The sequence below is a fragment of the Salmo trutta genome, chromosome 17 (genome assembly GCF_901001165.1).
Source record: "Salmo trutta chromosome 17, fSalTru1.1, whole genome shotgun sequence".
NCBI classification, from domain to species: Eukaryota; Metazoa; Chordata; class Actinopteri; order Salmoniformes; family Salmonidae; genus Salmo; species Salmo trutta.
Window position 1 is genome coordinate 30935545 of NC_042973.1, and position 17732 is coordinate 30953276.

General features: G+C 46.0%; 2 protein-coding genes across 7 annotated transcripts; one reads left to right on the forward strand and one right to left on the reverse strand.

Annotated features, from left to right (window-relative positions):
* Positions 1-337: 337 nt before the first annotated feature.
* On the forward strand, positions 338-10376 carry terb1 (telomere repeat binding bouquet formation protein 1). Of its 6 annotated transcripts, none has more exons than XM_029696455.1 (23): positions 338-357; positions 1263-1339; positions 1449-1559; positions 1714-1842; positions 1944-2075; positions 2357-2417; positions 2589-2707; positions 2900-3028; positions 3537-3689; positions 4159-4290; positions 4398-4523; positions 4645-4787; positions 4977-5345; positions 5783-6276; positions 6405-6487; positions 6619-6714; positions 6795-6998; positions 7072-7155; positions 7251-7373; positions 7838-7879; positions 9148-9227; positions 9607-9749; positions 9908-10376. In XM_029696455.1, the coding sequence occupies exons 2-22, from the start codon at positions 1303-1305 to the stop codon at positions 9718-9720; spliced, it is 2961 nt and encodes a 986-aa protein (XP_029552315.1). In that variant the 5' UTR covers positions 338-357; positions 1263-1302; the 3' UTR covers positions 9721-9749; positions 9908-10376. The 6 variants fall into 6 exon arrangements, with proteins under 6 accessions (XP_029552315.1, XP_029552318.1, XP_029552317.1 ...); XM_029696458.1 differs by lacking the exon at positions 338-357 and adding an exon at positions 397-415 and having other exon boundaries at positions 1267-1339; XM_029696457.1 differs by lacking the exon at positions 338-357 and adding an exon at positions 401-415.
* Positions 10377-15065: 4689 nt separating this feature from the next.
* On the reverse strand, positions 15066-16709 carry LOC115151350 (DNA-directed RNA polymerase V subunit 1). The gene is made up of 2 exons (XM_029695265.1): positions 16548-16709; positions 15066-16465 (listed from the first exon to the last, which is right to left on the reverse strand). Exons 1-2 carry the CDS (start codon positions 16707-16709, stop codon positions 16079-16081), a joined length of 549 nt encoding a protein of 182 aa, XP_029551125.1. The 3' UTR covers positions 15066-16078.
* Positions 16710-17732: the final 1023 nt, after the last annotated feature.

Consider the following 17732-nt stretch of genomic DNA (forward strand, 5'->3'; position numbering starts at 1 on the left):
TATCCAAATTGCCATCATACAAACTGAGGCAGCAGACTTTGTGAAAATTAATATTTGTGTCATTCTCAAAACTTTTAGCCACGACTGTACAGTTTAGACTGAGACATGATGAGCTAGCCAGCTAGATGTTTAGCTTATGTTACAGAGGCGCACACACAGTGGACAAGTTGAGTAAGTGACTGAGGCTGTGTGAGTCAAAAGCAGTGATTTATTTCAGACAAAGAACATTTTACATTTACATCAGCCAGCGGCAGCTTCCCACAAGCGCGATTCATTTGCAGTCTGGACGAGGAGGAATGAACATCTCCTGCTCTAACTGTAGCTGGGAGGGACTGCTGCGCGACGACTGGGCCGCCTGTGAGTGCTTTGGGACGGGGGCGGGGCCCTGGGCAGCACCCGCTGCTCGTTGAGAAGAGTAAGAACGATACGTGCTTTCACGTCAGAGTCTCCAATAACACTAGAAAAAGTCGCTAGATTTGTCGCTAGTCGCTTTTTTGAAAATGTGTCAATAGAGGGGTCTGAATACTCGCTAAATATAGCTACTAAGTCGCTAAATTGGCAACACTGCTCCAGGTACTCTATTTAATTTCCGGCACAAAAAAAAAATCTATGTCCATCCGAAATCCCCAAAGATAAATTGTATAAAAATGCGGGATTTATAACTTTGTGGCTGTGGTAACTAGTGACAACCCTGCTCCTAGCTTAGTTGACAGAGATGCCGGCATCACACTGTTCGTCCTCCCGCTCGATTTATCTCCACCGCTTCTTGCCTCGCAGAAAACTGCAGCGTCTCAAACTGCCTTCGTATCTGTGTGGTATTTAGCTAATGTTTAACCATTGACTAGGTTTTAACGCGGGCGTTGTTAGCTAATTTAACTACCTGGCTTCGTTCCGTCTTCACTTACAAATCAAGCACGCCTTTCATGTGGCCAATCAGAAACGATTGCATCGTAGCGGCAATTTATAATCAACTTCCATCCACTGTCATTTTAACCATCCAGCAACACAGCAGCACCTTAAATAAAATATGTTTAGTGTCCAGCAAATGACAATGTAAAAGTGTATACATTTGAATTGTACTTAATGAAGTGAAACGATGAATTGGCAAGTATCTAGCTAGCTAACGTTAGATAAGTGATTTCAGTGCGGTCGCTCATGAGGAGAGTTAGCTGGGCGACAACGCCGGCAATCTGACTGCTTTCATGCTAGCTAGCTGTTACGGTAACTGCACAGATTAATATCTTTGGGAACATCTGTTCTAGCTAGCTAGCGTCTTTATTTCATGAAGCATATCCACTGAAGATGGAAAAGGATGTTTCCAGCGTAAGCAAACATAATGGTGAGTTTCGGTCATAGTTGATGGATAAGTTACACTACAGTACTTGGCGGTTTTTGTTTATTTGTTGGTTTTTGTCTGTATCTCCACGAGTTTATTTTTTACTTTACAGCCACGAAGACAGATCTGAGTTTGTTGCTGGAGTGTCTGAAGTACCAGATGAGATGTCCTGATTCACAGAAACAAGCTCTTCTTACCATCTACTCTATCTGTCAACAGAGAGGTCTCTCTCACACACACACACACACACACACACACACACACACACACACACACACACACACACACACACACACAGCAAATCCCCTAAAGATAGATTTGTCTATAAATCTAACAGTTATGCAAAGGCACTGATTTTCTCTCTCTCTCTTTCTCAGAGGAGAATGTGGACTTCTTCAGAGAGATTGGAGGGGTGGTGTTCGTGTACAACCTCTCTAAATCTAGTTCTCACGCAGAGGTCAGGGAGACTGCTCTCTTCATACTGGGAACGCTGGCAGAGGCCAATGGTGTGTGTGTGTGTGTGTACTGGTAGTGTACTTTAAGCAGGTTCTCTCTGATGCTGTATGTGAGTTGTAAACAAGCTGTGTGTGTGTGTGTGTGTGTGTAGTGTACTGTAAGCAGGCCTTGTGTAGGAGGGAGCTGTTCAGTGATCTGACAGATGGTCTGATGCAGCAGGACAGCCCACTGACCCAGAGGAGAGTAGCTGTCTACCTGATCTCTGTCCTCGTCGCCAACAACAGTAAGCTCTGGGTTTGAGAATTGATTTTGGACAGGGAGTGATTGTCATGACAGGCATGTGTTTTAGTTGGTACAGCCAGAGGAGGATGGACCGGCCCTTCTTGGGCTCCCCTGTCTGGTGCCTCTCAAGGTTACTTCCTTTCAGGAAGTTTTTCCTTGCCACTGTGCTACTGCTTGATCTTTGGGGTCTAGGCCACGTTACTGTAAGGCACTTTGTGATGTTTATGTGAAAATCACTGTATATTGTACATAAAATGTGATTCATTGTGTGTGCTGCTTTAGGGTCTGGACAGATTTTCGCTCAGACCTCTGGCTGTCTGGACATCCTGCTAGACTTGTTCAGGTAAACACTGAAAAGCACCACTGGTTTTCAGGCAGAAGTTTCCAAATGGAGAACTCATTTACTTTTACAAAAGACCTGGATGGTCGAGGTGAGCAGTAGATAAAAATAGCACTGAAACTATATAGGACAACACCAATTCCAGTTCAGGTTGATTGATGTTTCTCTCCACAGGACTAGTTTCCCTCTCTCTGGCAAGGCCACAGTGAAACCTGCTAACATCACTCAGCTGTTCCAACTCTGGACCTCTGTGTCCAGTGCTCTCTGTGGCTGTGTCAACAACCCCCAGAATGGTAACACCTGTGTCCGTGTGTATGTTTGTGTCCTTGTACAGTGTTCTATCCAGCTGTACATAAAATAAACAACTGTGGTTACGCATGCATGTGTGTATCTTGCAGTAGTTTAATGTTTTAGAGAGATGGAACAGAAGGGAAATCGAAGGAAGAACCTTTTTTGTCTCATGTCTTAACCCTTTCTTTCCCTAGAGGAGAGCCAGCGTATCTGTGTGTCAGCCTTCCCCCTGGTCAAGTCCTGGCTGCAGCAGCTCTCTCACCCCCAGGCAGAGATGGTTCAGCCCATCTGCTCCTTCATAGCCATGACGGTCGCCAACAACCGTGAGTAAAACCGGGATGATGCACTGACATTGTTTGGAGTCTGTTACTTACGTATGTATCCATATCTTGTGATTTAAAATAGTCGTTTAGCCTTTTTCTAAGATTTGCTTAAGTTGTCTGTCACACACAGAATACCTAGGTTGCTCTTGCAATGGATGATTTGTAATTGTAATCTGACTAGTTTTATAAGTGTAGTGTTGTTGGTTCTATTTCCATGATGGCCTGACAAAGATCTGAAGGATAGATGCAGACCTTCAGTCTGTAGAGGTTACAGTGTCCTGGAGTGTTTTGCTTTAGACAACCTTTCACTAACTGTTCAAATGAAGGTCTATCTCTCTCTCTCTCTCTCTCTCTCTCTCTCTTGTGTCATGGATGGATGCTTTTAGTCTGTAGATACTACAGTGGAGAGAACAGTTTTGGTTTATCTATTGAACTCCCATTATCTTGTATTTCACTCCTTTCTGTGTCTTAAACTATCTATCTCTCCCTTTGGATCCCTCTCTATCAGATTGTGCTCAGGAGAGTTTTTCCATAGTTGGCGGGCTCGGAACTCTGACCCAAACTCTGATTCGCTTTGCCTCTGATGCCTCCCACAGCCCATTGGCCTGTCAGCTGTCTGTCATCATGACCAAAACCGTGTCAGCATGCATCACTGACAACCGTGAGTGACTCACTCCCTGAATCGCAAATCAACCCCTACCCCCTAGGCAACTAGATCGGCGGGACGATTTTTGTCAGAGCGGAGGGTCGGGGGGCTGGAACATAATTATAAGAATTTGTATACTGCACATTAACCACAACTAAACCCAAAAGGAGATGGTATTTGAAAAGAACAATTTTCATACCTTGATTACATTGAGACACAATCACATATATCCTAAATCATTTTTTGCTGAATTCCTGGTGATTTTACAGTCTTTGTTGCCAAAACCACAAAAAAATATTTGTTTTTACTAGAAACTTTGGGGGGGCAAAAAATAAATGACTCACAGGAAGATTTTGGCCCATGGGCTGCCTGTTGCCGATCCCTGCTATAGGCCTAGGCACTTGTATAGAACTCATTCACTCTCATACAGCCATGTAAACCAGCGCTCCTCAGGTAACCAGTCCATTCTCTCCTCTGTGCGTAGCTGTGTTGGTGTCAGGTCTGGCAGGTTATGGTTTGGTTCCCCCGCTCATCTCCCTGCTGTCCAGTCCCATCCTGGAGCCCCAAGGCAGGCTAATTATCATACTCGCCCTGGGACACTGCACTGAGGCCTCTGGTAACTAGCACAGCTTAAGTGGAAACAAATAATGACCATATTACATCAATGACAACAGCACAGTAATAACTGGAATAACTACTAGAGTATTTGAATCCCCCCTCCAGAGGAGCACCAGTCTCAGCTGTTACAGTGTGGAGGTCTGTCCCTCATCATCACTCTACTGACTGAGTCTACCAGCGAAGAGCTCAGGAAGGCTGCTACCTTCATACTGCAGACCTGCAAACAGGCTAGTGAGTGTACACACACACACACACAAAGACCTGTGTTCAAAGGTCAGTGAGTCTGTTAAAGTGAGTCTAGCCATTTGATGTCCATAGCACTGTCTCTCCTATCATCCTTCTCTCTTCCCAGCTGTGTCTCTGCGTGGTGCAGTCCAGGGGGTGTCCCTGGGTCAGACTGGGGAGCTGGAGCCCCCTGTGGACATGGAGGGGTACTGGAGGTCAGCACGAGACATGCTGCACAGGATCAACCAGCTGGAGAGACAACAGGCTCAGGTGTACTAAATAGACACACACACAGCAATCTTTACCAAGGCACTACAAACATCAGTCTTCTCCCCCACACACAGGCATATACACTCAATCCCTCATCCACATGCACCCTCCTCAAACGCCAAGCTTTTATATAGACACACAAATCTTACTTTTATCTCATGTGTGTGCGTGGTGTTGGTTGTTGCCCAGGGAGCTGAGGAACAGTGGGATGAGGACACACCGAACCTCCCAGACCAACAGAAACCTGCAGGATTGGGGAGGAAGGAGCTACTCTCACCCATACCTCTCCCCCCAACCCCTCACCACACCTCTTTACCATACCAGGAGAGGAGAGGAGGAGGAGAGAAGAGGTGTGAGGAGAGTTGGAGAGGAGTAGAGCGGAGGGGCCAACAGAGAAGATATGGAAGGGGAGGAGAGAAAGGAGAGGAGAGGGCAATGGATGGTGAGAGAGAGACCCCTGTCCTGCCTGTCTTAGAGAGGAGGGGTAGAGATGGAGAGAGAGTGAAGCGAGACCAGAGAGAGGAGAATCAACCCACAAACAGAGGGCATGACCTAACGGTGAGGGTCTAACTAAGCTCCAGTCCACTCCCCACACAATTGTTCTGTACAGACCCCTGGCCCCAACCCTCTAGGCCAGGCCTGGGCAATTCCAGTCCTCGGGTGGCCTGATTCGTGTCACGCTTTTGCCCCAGCTAACACACCTGACTCCAATAATCAACTAATCATGATCTTCAGTTAAAAATGCAATTAGTTTAAATCAGCTGTGTTTTCGAGGGATGGGGGGGCCCCCCCCCCCATCCCCATCCCTCGGGCCCCCCCCCCCCCCCATCCCTCGAGTGTTAGACCAATCAGGCCCCTGAGGACTGGAATTGCCCAGGCCTGCTCTAGGCACTTCATGTTAATCTGAAAGGATTGGATAGGTATAACAAGCAATATTGTAGCTCCACCATGTCGTGTGATATGCTGTCAAAAGTTGTGGTTGTTTTGACCACTAGCGTGTAAGGAGACTGGTATTCCAAGCCAGTGAGGAGCCGCAGAAACACAGCCGCAGCAGCAGAGAGCGAGAGAAGAGGACGCGCACACACTCTCTCACACATCAAGAGAGGGAGAGCGACAGGGCAGCATACAGAAACACACTGGCAGAACAGGAAAGACACACCACGCTGCATGTGCACACACTTGGAAACACACAAAGAGAGAAGAAAAGGGACAGGGGCACGGCAGCTATGAGAAACACTTATCCTCTCTACACGAACACACTGGCAGAGAAAGGCAAAACCACACAGACCGAGAACCGCCCAGACGAGCACCCTGGGAGGAGACGGCAGACTGTGTCTGCTGCGGGCCATGCTGGACTTGGTACAGCTGGTGTCCCGGGGCAGCCCAGTGGTGGAGAGGATGAGAGGTGTTCTGTATGTCTGGGGACGGGAACACTGGTCACCTCTTCCTCCAGGCCACTAGAGGGACACTCCCAGACACACACACACAGGTCAGTACTCTGCACAATATGCAAATGCTATATTTATTGAAACATTATTCTTGTGAAGTGTTTCATCATAATGTTATGTAAGAAATGAAGTGGAATTCTGTATATACCTGTTTTTCTCTCCCTCGTAGTTTGGGGTTTAGCCAAGTGTTCAAGTGCCCAGCTCCAGGCAAGCCAGGTTTGGGCAGGCAGAAGAAACTGTTGGACGATGAAGGTACCTAATGTCAATGGGATAAAGTGACAATGCAAAACTCTATTTATCGCTTTATCTACAGCTCTGAAAGAAAGTTGAACAGTCTCTTACCAAATCCCAACAGTAATATAGTTCTTGCCCCCCCTCCTTAGATGCCCTCTCTGTGTGTTCTGAGCTGCTGGACAGTGAGATCCGTAAAATAATGGAGACTCCAGCCACCACAAATAAACCCACCTATAGGTGCTCAGGTGTGTGTGAGTGAGTATGTATACAGTATAGTGTGTGTGTGTGTGTTTGTTTGTTAACCCAGCTATTTCCATCTCCCCAGGCTGTGGGTTGCGGTTCAGTGAGGTGACCAGCCGGTCATTCCCTGTCCTCCAGAGGTCCTGTCCTCACAGCTGTGACCTGCACGTGGTGCTGCAGCAGGCCACACACAGCTACACAAAGTGCCTCCGAGAAATACGCAGGAGAGACTCACACACGACCAAGCAGAGAGAGGGAGGGACGCAGAGCGTCTCGGATCACTGCAGAGGTAAGAATCCTGAAGTGCTGAACACACACACACACCGACGCGATCTGACGTGATGCGTGTCCTGTTGTAACAGAGGCCAGTCTAACTCCTATCCATAAAGGAACCCTGCTGAAGAGCTTCTCAACCCACAGAGGACAACACAGAAATGACCACAACCGTAAGATTCACCATCTCACCAAAAAATTCCATCCTCTGTCTTTGGGTTGGAAAACAACAACATATTATATTAGTCTCTATCTCGCTCTCTCTCAGATGTGAGTCTCACCCCTCTGAAGAAGCGTAGTCCATATGGAGATATCACCCTGACTCCTGTGTGTAGAGGTGGTCTGATGAGGAGCGTCTCCTCTGTGACCAGCAGGGTGCAGGAGAGGGGAGGTACAGGATGTTCAGACACCATAACAACACACTCCAGCACATTGGCACTTTAGCCTCCATTTAACCCGGCTCATAATGAGATGGCCGTATCGCTTCTAATGTGTCATCTGACTCTCTCTCTCTCTCTCTCTCTCTCTCTCTCTCTCTCTCTCTCTCTCTCTCTCTCTCTCTCTCTCTCTCTCTCTCTCTCTCTCTCTCTCTCTCTCTCTCTCTCTCTCTCTCTCTCTCTCTCTCTCTCTCTCTCTCTCTCTCTCTCTCTCTCTCTCTCTCTCTCTCTCTCTCTCTCTCTCTCTCTCTCTCTCTCTCTCTCTCTCTCTCTCTCTCTCTCTCTCTCTCTCTCTCTCTCTCTCTCTCTCTCTCTCTCTCTCTCTCTCTCTCTCTCTCTCTCTCTCTCTCTCTCTCTCTCTCTCTCTCTCTCTCTCTCTCTCTCTCTCTCTCTCTCTCTCTCTCTCTCTCTCTCTCAGATGTTAGTCTCACTCCCTTGAAGAAGGCTCGGTGCTCTGAAGGTAAGGAAATTAAGCTTTTGTTGAAATGTGATACTGTATGTTCTGTTTCGATTTCTTTTTGGATGGAAGTGTGTGTGTTTTAAATGTTACTTCTGGAAGTTGTTCTGATCATGTATGCAGCACTGCCTCCTAGCTGTCAGGGTTATATAATCATGCATTATGGTGTTGTGCAACAATTACACTGGTATGATTGGGGGTATCTCACTCGATCATTGCAAGGGGTCAGAGGTTAGGGTCAGTCTTGTGCTCAGGATACAGAATGGGGTTAGAAAGGGGCTGAGATTTGGGCTAAATTTGAAATGGGTGTTGGAGATTGGATAGTTATGGGATAAGTTGATGATTGGAGATGAGTTAGAGAGAGTTGAGTTATGGGATAAGTTAGACGGTGGTGACGGGCTGCTTTGAGGTTATAACCAATATGCGACTTGAATGTCTGTGTGTATACGCATGCCTGTGTGTGTGCGCATTTGAGGTTGTGTGTGTTTCTCGTGAGATTCCTGGTGTCCAGTATATTCCTGGCAGCACAGAGGAATGTTGAACCACTGCCAATGTTCTCACAGCACAGGCCAGAGCGGCCTTAGTTGTCCAACACTAGCTCCTAGCTACAGTAGTCATCACTCTGTTACTGAGCTCTACAGCTGTACGACGCTAGCTAGTTTAAACTCTGTTATAGCGCTGTCAAGCCCCCCCCCAATGTCCTGTAGTAGTGTCCACTTCTAGTCTTTTGTGTTTCACTCTTCATTCAGATTTACTCTTGCCCTCTCTTTTTGAACACATGCTTCCTCGTCCTCCACTCTTTTTTTGTCTGAAAAACTATATTCTCTTTCTCTGTCTGTTTCTCTCGCTTTCTCCATCCTGACTGTATGTCGCCATCTCGTGTGCTCTAGAGTCTCTACCCCCCTTGCCCTGCTTTTCTTTCTGTCTTTCTCTATCGCTTTTCTCCGTTCTTTCTCTGCCCCTCTCTGTCTCTCTCCCTCTCTGGCCAGTGAATCTCTCCCTTGTGTTCTATTGTTCTGGTTGCAGGCAGCTGTATTAGGTGTGACGAGTGACGTAATGTCACTCCAATGAAGAAGGGAGGGAGAGATTGTATTTAGTCTTTATTAGATTGTCTGTGTTCAACACGCTCTGACAACTGCTCTCAATGAGGCGTGACATCGGTTCTTTGCTTTCTGTCTCTCACTCTCTTTCTCTCTTACACACACACACACACACACACACACACACACACACACACATAATAATGTTCTCTCTCTCGTTGACACACACAGACAGGAGAACAGATCATGGGGAAGATGGTGCCATTGATGATCAGCGGGAGACTCTGTTCATGGGAAAACCCTCTCTGACTGTAAGGAGAGAGAGGGAGAGAGAGACCAGCTCTGTCTCTGTAGAAGTGTGTGTTGAATGGAGGTTAATCTATAGTGGATGGACTGTATAGGATGGCTAGTGTTCTAGTTACCAGGCAATGTGACAGCAGAGACAACTATGCCAGTATGCGTGTGTGTGATGGTGGCTCCTTTCCTGTTCAGTAGGGGAATGTTACCCAAGAGGTAGGTGTCTGTGTCTGTCTGTCGCAAAACCAAGGAAAGGAGGATGATGACTGATTTTGTGTTTTGTCTCATGTCCTCTCTCTGTCTCTTGCTGTTCTCTGCATTCTCGTACATTCCGTCTTTCCAATTTAAACCCTGACCTCTTTTTTCTCTCTCCCTCCCTCTCTTCATCTACAGAGGGAGAGGAGGAACTTCAGCCGTGACGAGGAGCGTTACCTGTGTCGAGGTTTGGTCTATCCTGGAACACCATCCTGTGGTCCTATCCCTTCCAGCCGGGGCGCACCAATGTAGACCTGGCCAAGACATACAAACACCTGCAGGTAACAGGCATCAACAATGGTTTTACAAATGTTTGTCATTGACTTCAATTTCAGTTGGTGAGTATTTGACTGAGCCTGCTGTCTCTCTGTCATTCTCTCTGTCCTGTTCTGTCTTGTTCCCTCTCATTTTCTCTTCCTCTCTCTTTCTCTCCCTACAGGCTACATTCCAGGGTATGGATTCAACCTCTCCCTGAGATCTGAGAAGAAAACACTGATTTGTCTATTGTACATCACAGTAATATATTTGAAATACACCAATTTAATATTGAGTAATAGTTTTGAAGTACTTACATTTAATTCTCAGTTTGAAATTGTTAACTTCTATTTTGTACTACTATAAACCACATGAAGATATATTTGAAATGCGTTAATTTAATATCCTGAGGATTAATGACGGATCTGTTCTGTATTCCTCAGCCTTGTTTTTTACGCAGCAGTATTGTGGTGCCTATGTGAAGTAGTTGAATATTGTTTGGAATAGAAAAATGGAAATGATTAATGTAACTCACTTGACATTTTTCATCATTTTGTTCACTGTTCATGTATGTCTTGAGACTGAGATGGTCGTTCACTTGTCGTCTCCTGAAGTTGTTTCTATTGAATTAAACAGAAGGGTGTCTATATGCAGCATGTCTCATTGCTACTCTCACACCATGCCTTTTCATTCAGGGACCCTAGAGGCTTCAGGGAATGAACAATGATGATTTTTATTTACTGACTTGAGTTTAAGAACTGCGTTCTCTACTTCTAGAGAGTTGATCATGTTTGTCCCTCAAGGAGAAAGGCTTTCTACAGCTTATTACACTGAATAAAAATATAAATGTAACATGCAACAATTAAAAATATTTTACTGAGTTAGTTTATATAAGGAAATCAGTAAATTGAAATAAATTCATTAGGCCATAATCTATGGATTTCACATGACTGGGAATACAGATGTCCATCTGTAGGGGCGTGAATCAGAACCAGTCAGTATCTGATGCGACCACCATTTGCCTTATGCAGCACAACACATCTCCTTTGCATAGAGTTGATCAGGCTGTTGATTGTGGCCTGTGGAATGTTGTCCCACTCTTTCAATTGCTATGCGAAGTTGCTGTATATTGGCGTGAACTGGAACATGCTGTCGTAATGTAGATCCAGAGCATCCCAAACATGCTCAATGGGTGACCATGTCTGGGTATGCAAGCCATGGAAGAACTTGGACATTTTCAACTTCTAGCAATTGTGTGCAGATCCAGCACTATCATGCTGAAACGTGAGCTGATGGCTGCGGCTGAATGTCACAATAATGGGCCTAAGGATCTAGTCACTGTCTCAAATTGCCATCGATAAAATGCAATTGTGTTCATTGTCCGTAGCTTATGCCTGCTCGTACCATAACCCAACCGCCATCATGGGGCACTCTGTTCACAATGATATCAGCAAACCGCTCGCCCACATGACACCATACTGACTGCCATCTGTCCAGTATAGTTGAAACTGATTCATCCATCAAGAGCACACTTCTCCAGAGTGCCAGTGGTTATCGAAGATGATCATTGCCCACTGAAGTTGGTTAAGACTGCCGAACTGCAGTCCGGTCAAGACCCTGGTGGGGACGACGAGCACGCAGATAAGCTTCCCTGAGACGGTTTCTGACAGTTTGTGCAGAAATTCTTCGCTTGTGCAAACCCAGCTGTCCGGGTGGCTCGTCTCAGATCATCCCACAGGTGAAGAAGCCGGATGTGGAGGTTCTGGGCTGGCATTGTCTGCGGTTGTGAGGCCGGTTGGACGTACTGCCACATTCTCTAAAATGAAGTTGGAGGTGGCTTAAGGTAGAGAAATTAACATTAAATTCTCTGACAACAGCTCTGGTGGACAAACTCCTGCAGTCAGCATGCCAACGGCATACTCCCTCAAAACTTGAGACAACTGTATCATTGTGTTGTGTGACAAAACTGCACATTTTAGAGTGGCATTTTATTGTCCCGGGCACAAGGTGCACCTGTGTAATGATCATGGGGTTTAATCAGCTTCTTGATATGTAACACCTGTCAGGTGGATGGATTATCTAGGCAAAGGAGGAATGCTCACTATCAGGGATGTAAACAAGTTAGTGCACAACATTTGAGAGAAATAAGCTTTTTGTGCATATGGAAAATTTCTGGGATCTTTTATTTCAGCTCATGAAACATGGGACCAACGTTTAACGTTTATATTTTTGTTCAGTATAAATATTAGAGTTTGAGAATTTTATGCAATCCATGATTATGGGTGTGTGAGTGTGGTTTAAACATGCATGAAACATAGGAGACTGAATGGGAGAAGAAAAGGTATGTGAAAGTGCAAAGTAAAAACAACAGCAGGAGCTCATACTTTTCTTACATGGAGGAAACTGACAGTTTGTAAACGTCAAAGCTATTTGGAGTTTTACCAGCAATTGGACTTTGGTTCTGATCGCTAGTGAGAAGAACCTGTTGAGTCAAACTTCTGTTCAACACTCCTGTGTTGTATCGGAAGTTTCTAAACTCAAATGTTTGACAATTATGATTTAAATTAGCTTATATTATGATATCTGATAATCAGGAATCCCTGATTATTTCTTTTACTTCAGAAAACAAATAATGAAGTGCTATTAGCGACCACCAGTCAGAGACTATATCACGAGCCTACATATGACTAGCTAGCTTACACTATGTCTTCCTATTAAAATAGGCCAGTAGCCCTTCCCCTAATTCTGTGTGGTGACCACATCTCTGAGTGGAGATATGAAGTGTTTATTGAGTTCAGAGCCTGTGGAATGATAGGAATCACATCTGGAGAAGAACAGGCTGCTGGTCTGACTTATGTCTGGCAGATCTAGGATCAGATCTATGATGATGTTACCCTCTCCAGATCCTATCCTTATTCATCAGGGATGAAACAAAACTGACCAATGGGAGTGTATGTGTTCTGTTCTTGTTTATTAATGTTCTGTAATATGTCATGTTTCATGTTTTGTGTGGACCCCAGGAAGAATAGCTGCTGCTTTTGCAACAGCTAATGGGGATCCTAGTAAAATACCCTCACTGGCCTAGTCTGCACTGTCATAAGGGAGAGACTGTGAGAGCGATGCGGGGTGTATTCAGTGAGTAAACTGTGAATAGAGCTGACCGGATTCTTGATTCTACATTAATTAAAAACAATTATATTGGTTCTACACTATACATGTCTTACTTATTTTTTTTACCCCCTTTTTCTCCCCAATTTCAATCTTGTCTTATCACTGCAACTCCCCAACAGACTCAGGACAGGCCAAGGTCAAGTCATGCGTCCTCGAAACATGACCCGCCAAACTGCGCTTCTTAACATCCGCCCGCTAAACCCGGAAGCCAGCTGCACCAATGTGTTGGAAGAAACACCACTCAACTGACGACCGCAGTCAGCCTGCAGGCACCTGGCCTGCCACAAGGAGTCGTTATTGCATGACAAGCCAAGTAAAGCCCCCCCCTGGCCAGAACCTCCCCTAACCCGGACAACGCTGGCCCTATTGCCGGTGGTGACACTGCCTGGGATCAAACCCGGGTCTGTAGTGACGCCTCAAGCACTGCGATGCAGTGCCACTCGGGAGGCTCCTACACTATACACTTCCATCAGTAATACTACATCCTCCCTGAGGTTTATGAGTAAGGGGACTGGTATGTCAGTATGTGGCCAAACTAGACAGGACAGAAGTACGGCACATTTGAACTACAATTTGAACAGTAAACTCAAACCTTAACTGCAGAACAAGCAGCTGATGTACTACATGCTCATCAGTTTTGACACCTTTGACCTTTCTAGCGTGGTCACCTAATGACTACTGTATAGAAGCACTGGGAGGAGCATGTAGTAAATCAGCTTATACAATATTGCATCTGAAATGTTCTGAACATTTCAACCCATTGAATACATCCATGGTGGAAGACTTGTGTCTCAGAGTGGAGGGGTGGGAGGGTGTAGGAAAGTTCTATGAGTTTATGAGAGGAGCAGATTTCCCATGCTGCACTCTAGCACAGTCACACTGGAGACCACTGACCTAGACCCCCTGAAACCTCACTCCCCCCTCTCTTCCCCTTTCTCCCTCTTCACATTTCTCCCAACCTTCGTCCTGCCTTTTTCTTCTTCCCTCTTCCCTTTTCCTTGTCCTACCCATTCCCTCAGTATCTTCCTTTCTCTATCACCCCTTTCCTCCCATGTCCCTCCCTTTTCCTCGCTCCTTCCCTCTCTCCACTCCCACATTCAACTGCCAATTCGCTCGGTCTCCCTCCCTCTATGTGCACACATGTTCTGCACTGTATGTGTGCGCACATGTGAATGTGCTTCCGCAGCATGTATGTGTGTATGTGGGTTGGAATGACGGTGTGTTGAGGGAGAGTGGGAACTCCCTGAGCAGTGATCAGGATGAGCAGGAGGGGCAAGAGGGGTTCCATGAGCGCAGAAACACATTCATGCTTCCCACATGCTGTATTGGCCATGGATCTTAAAGGCCCAGGGCAGTCAAAAATGTGATTTTCCTTTGTTTCATATATTTCTACACTGAGGTTATAATACTGTGAAATTGTGACAATGCCCTTTTAGTGTAAGAGCTGTTTGTAAAGTCCACCTGAAATTTCAGCCTGTTTTAAGTGGGAGCGAGTTTTGGCCTTCCATGGTGACATCAACCAAGCAGTAAATTAGTTAGACCAATAAGACAGTTCCAAACCTCTGCCAAGAACAGCACATTGTGTTTTTCCCTCCCCACCCAAACCACTCCCAGACTGTCCTAGCATTGCTTTACTAAGAATGTTCGTTCCATCAATTCTAGTTCTATGCTTGCAGTAGTCCCCTCCTACATACCTACAGGGACATGAGCCATAAGGAAATGGTTATGAACAACCAAGGGCTCTATTCAAGCAAAACCACTATCTAGTTGTTTCTGGGGCAGAAATGGGTTTTTTTGCATCGTGAAAGAGTGTACTGGAGCATAGACGGAACTTGATGCATTTAGATGAATGAGCAGTGCAAGTGTTCAGATATATATGTAATGTAGCCCACAACTGATGGTCTGTCATTATGTAGAGAAATATTTCACCTCTTGATTTCCTGATCTCTGTATTCATGTTTAGGGATTGAAATTGACTCACTAAGGTAATCTTTATTTGCTGATGTTCTTGGTTGTGCTGAGCCATATCTCTGCAGCATTAGTGGCAGCACATAAACCTCTGAAAACAGCCTTAATATAAAATGTCAGTCTTGGAAACATTGCACTTGCAGCCCTCAGTCTCTTTAAAGATTAAAAACCACATTAGAAAATAATGAAAACAAAGAATCATCTTCAAGGTGGAACAATATTTTATTTTCACAACCAGACCATCACCTTTAATACATTCCTCCAAACCACTTCTCACCATCAAGAAAATATAAGGTCACTTCCGTTTCAGAGTTAAAGAAGGATTGTGAGAGTCCAAGCATGAATGTACATTATAGCATGTAGGCCGATTTCAAATGTTGTTACAATTCATCAGGTGTACACACCAAGGCAAACGTATTGTCATACATAGTTACCATATATAGTTAATGTAAGTGTTCTGCTATGCAGTGTTATGTCTATATGGCTCAGAGGGCGATGATTGGTACTCACTCTCCTGCCCTGGCCACCCATCACCACATCCCTTTAGTCAACCTACACTCAGAAAGAAAAGGCACGTCTGTATTACCTGGAGTCTAATCATTATTCCAAAACGGTTCGGCAACGGAAACTAGAATTTCTATTGGACAAATTCAGGTAAGTCCCACCCAGTTTCATTCCGTTTGCGTACGCTTGGTTCTGTTTGGTTACTAGTGAATATATCCCAGGTCTCAGATTATCTGAGTGCTACTTCACGGTCTCCTTAAGCTGCTTAGTTTTCCCTTTAGCCTTCTCAGATCAAAGTTGTATTATTTTTTTATACATTTTTTTTCTGCTGAGTCTGCCTTTTTCAGAACGTCATTGTTCCGTTTTTAATTTTTTAAATTTTATTAATTTTCTCCGCCCATCTCATATCAGCTCAGTGGACATGTCACCTTCCGGAATGTCGTCTCTATTGACGTCATTGACCATGATGTCGTCGGCCGTCAGGTCTATGTGCTTGAAGAGTCTGCTTTGCTCAGCTCGCTGCCCCTGACATCACACAGAAGCTGCTCCGCCATGGTCGCTGGCTTCTCCGGGGATTCTTTGGACTCTTCTGGGACGGAGACAGAATTCCAGGCAGCCTTTACGTTGTCGTCATAGCATTCTGCATCCCCCAGGTCTGTGGGCTGGTCTGGGGCAGATCTGTGGGAGGGGGGAGCATCGAGGGGCTCAGGGGTCAGCTCAGGGACACCCCGGTCCAGAAGACGGGCGGGGCAGAGGAAGGGCTCTGGGACAGCCTCCTGTTTTGGGACGACTGGCTTTGGCTCTGGGACGACTGGCTTTGGCTCTGGGACGACTGGCTTTGGCTCTGGGACGACTGGCTTTGGCTCTGGGACGACTGGCTTTGGCTCTGGGACGACAGGCACTGGGACGACAGGCACTGGGACGACTGGCACGACTGGCTCTGGGACGACTGGCACTGGGACGACTGGCACTGGGACGACTGGCACTGGGACGACTGGCACTGGGACGACTGGCACTGGTTTGCTGACTGACACCGGCTTGCTGACTGACACCAGGGGCTCGGGTTCAGGCGGTGCTGGGGTCGGCTCTGGTGCAAGGTCTACCAGTGGGGCGCTCACCGGCTTCTCCAATGGGGGCTCCATCTCTGGCTGCTTGGGGGGCTCTGGCTCAGCCTCCTGTACCGGTGCTGGCACTGATTCTACTACTGGTTCAGTCGCCTCTGCAACCACCACTGGCTCATCAGTTACTGCCTCCACCACAGCTTCCTGCGTGTCGATTGCCTCCTCTGCAGCCTCCTGCTCGGCTGGTGCGGTGTCCCGTCTCCTGCTGATCTTGTTTCCCATGATGCACCTAGAGACAATGAGACCGGCAGAGTGAGAGAGACCTCAACCCTGAGGAGGAGAGGGCCCGACAGCGAGCAGATCAGGAGAGGGGGAAAGGCCATTTGCACACCCAAACTTTGCACCAAGACAAACAACTGGGACAAAAAGTCCTGCTTCCTAAGGGTGGCTGTATCGTCACCTGTTACAGGTTTAACAGGTCTGGTGAATCAGTAATCTAAAGAATCATATTTAGTTTGTTGTCTTGGACACAGGGACTTGCACATGAGCTAATGAACTCAACAATGGATAAAATACATTCACCTTTCAGTCACAGCTATTCGGTTGTGTGTGCTGGACTTTTCCCTGACCTTGTGCCTTGTTTGATTTTCCCAGCACCAGTGCCCAGTTTGGATGTGCTTATTGGATTAGTACGCCATAAATCACAGGCATCAGTGAGAGCAAGTAAACTAACTGTGGAAATTAGTGATACACATTACATTTTTGGTCAATACCGATATCCAACATTTTCCTTTCGAAAAAAAAACCCTGTTAGCAATAACCAATATTTAAAATGTTAGCAGCATTCTAGTACAGTTAAATAATTAACACACATGGACACAGCGGTCTAAGGCACTGCATCTCAGTGCAAGAGGCGTCACTACAGTCCCTGGTTTGATTCCAGACTGTATCCAATCCGGCCGTGATTGGGAGTCCCATAGGGCGGCGCACAGTTGGCCCAGCGTCAACCGGGTTTGGCCGGGGTAGACCATCTTTGTAAATAAGAATTTGTTTTTAACTGACTTACCAAGTAAAGGTTACACACACACAGACCAAAAAGTTATTTTGTTGGCATTTACACATGTCCCCATTACCAGTAAAACCTATTTCTTTCACTTACTTGCTGTGCTGTTTCATTGTTCAGTCGTTTCATTCTCAACCAGGATTGCTACGGAACGCCGTTTGGGTCTTTGCGTGTCAAAAAAGAAAACTATGACAAGTAGAAAACACTATTTGACATGTCAAATAAGCTTGTTGACCAATCAG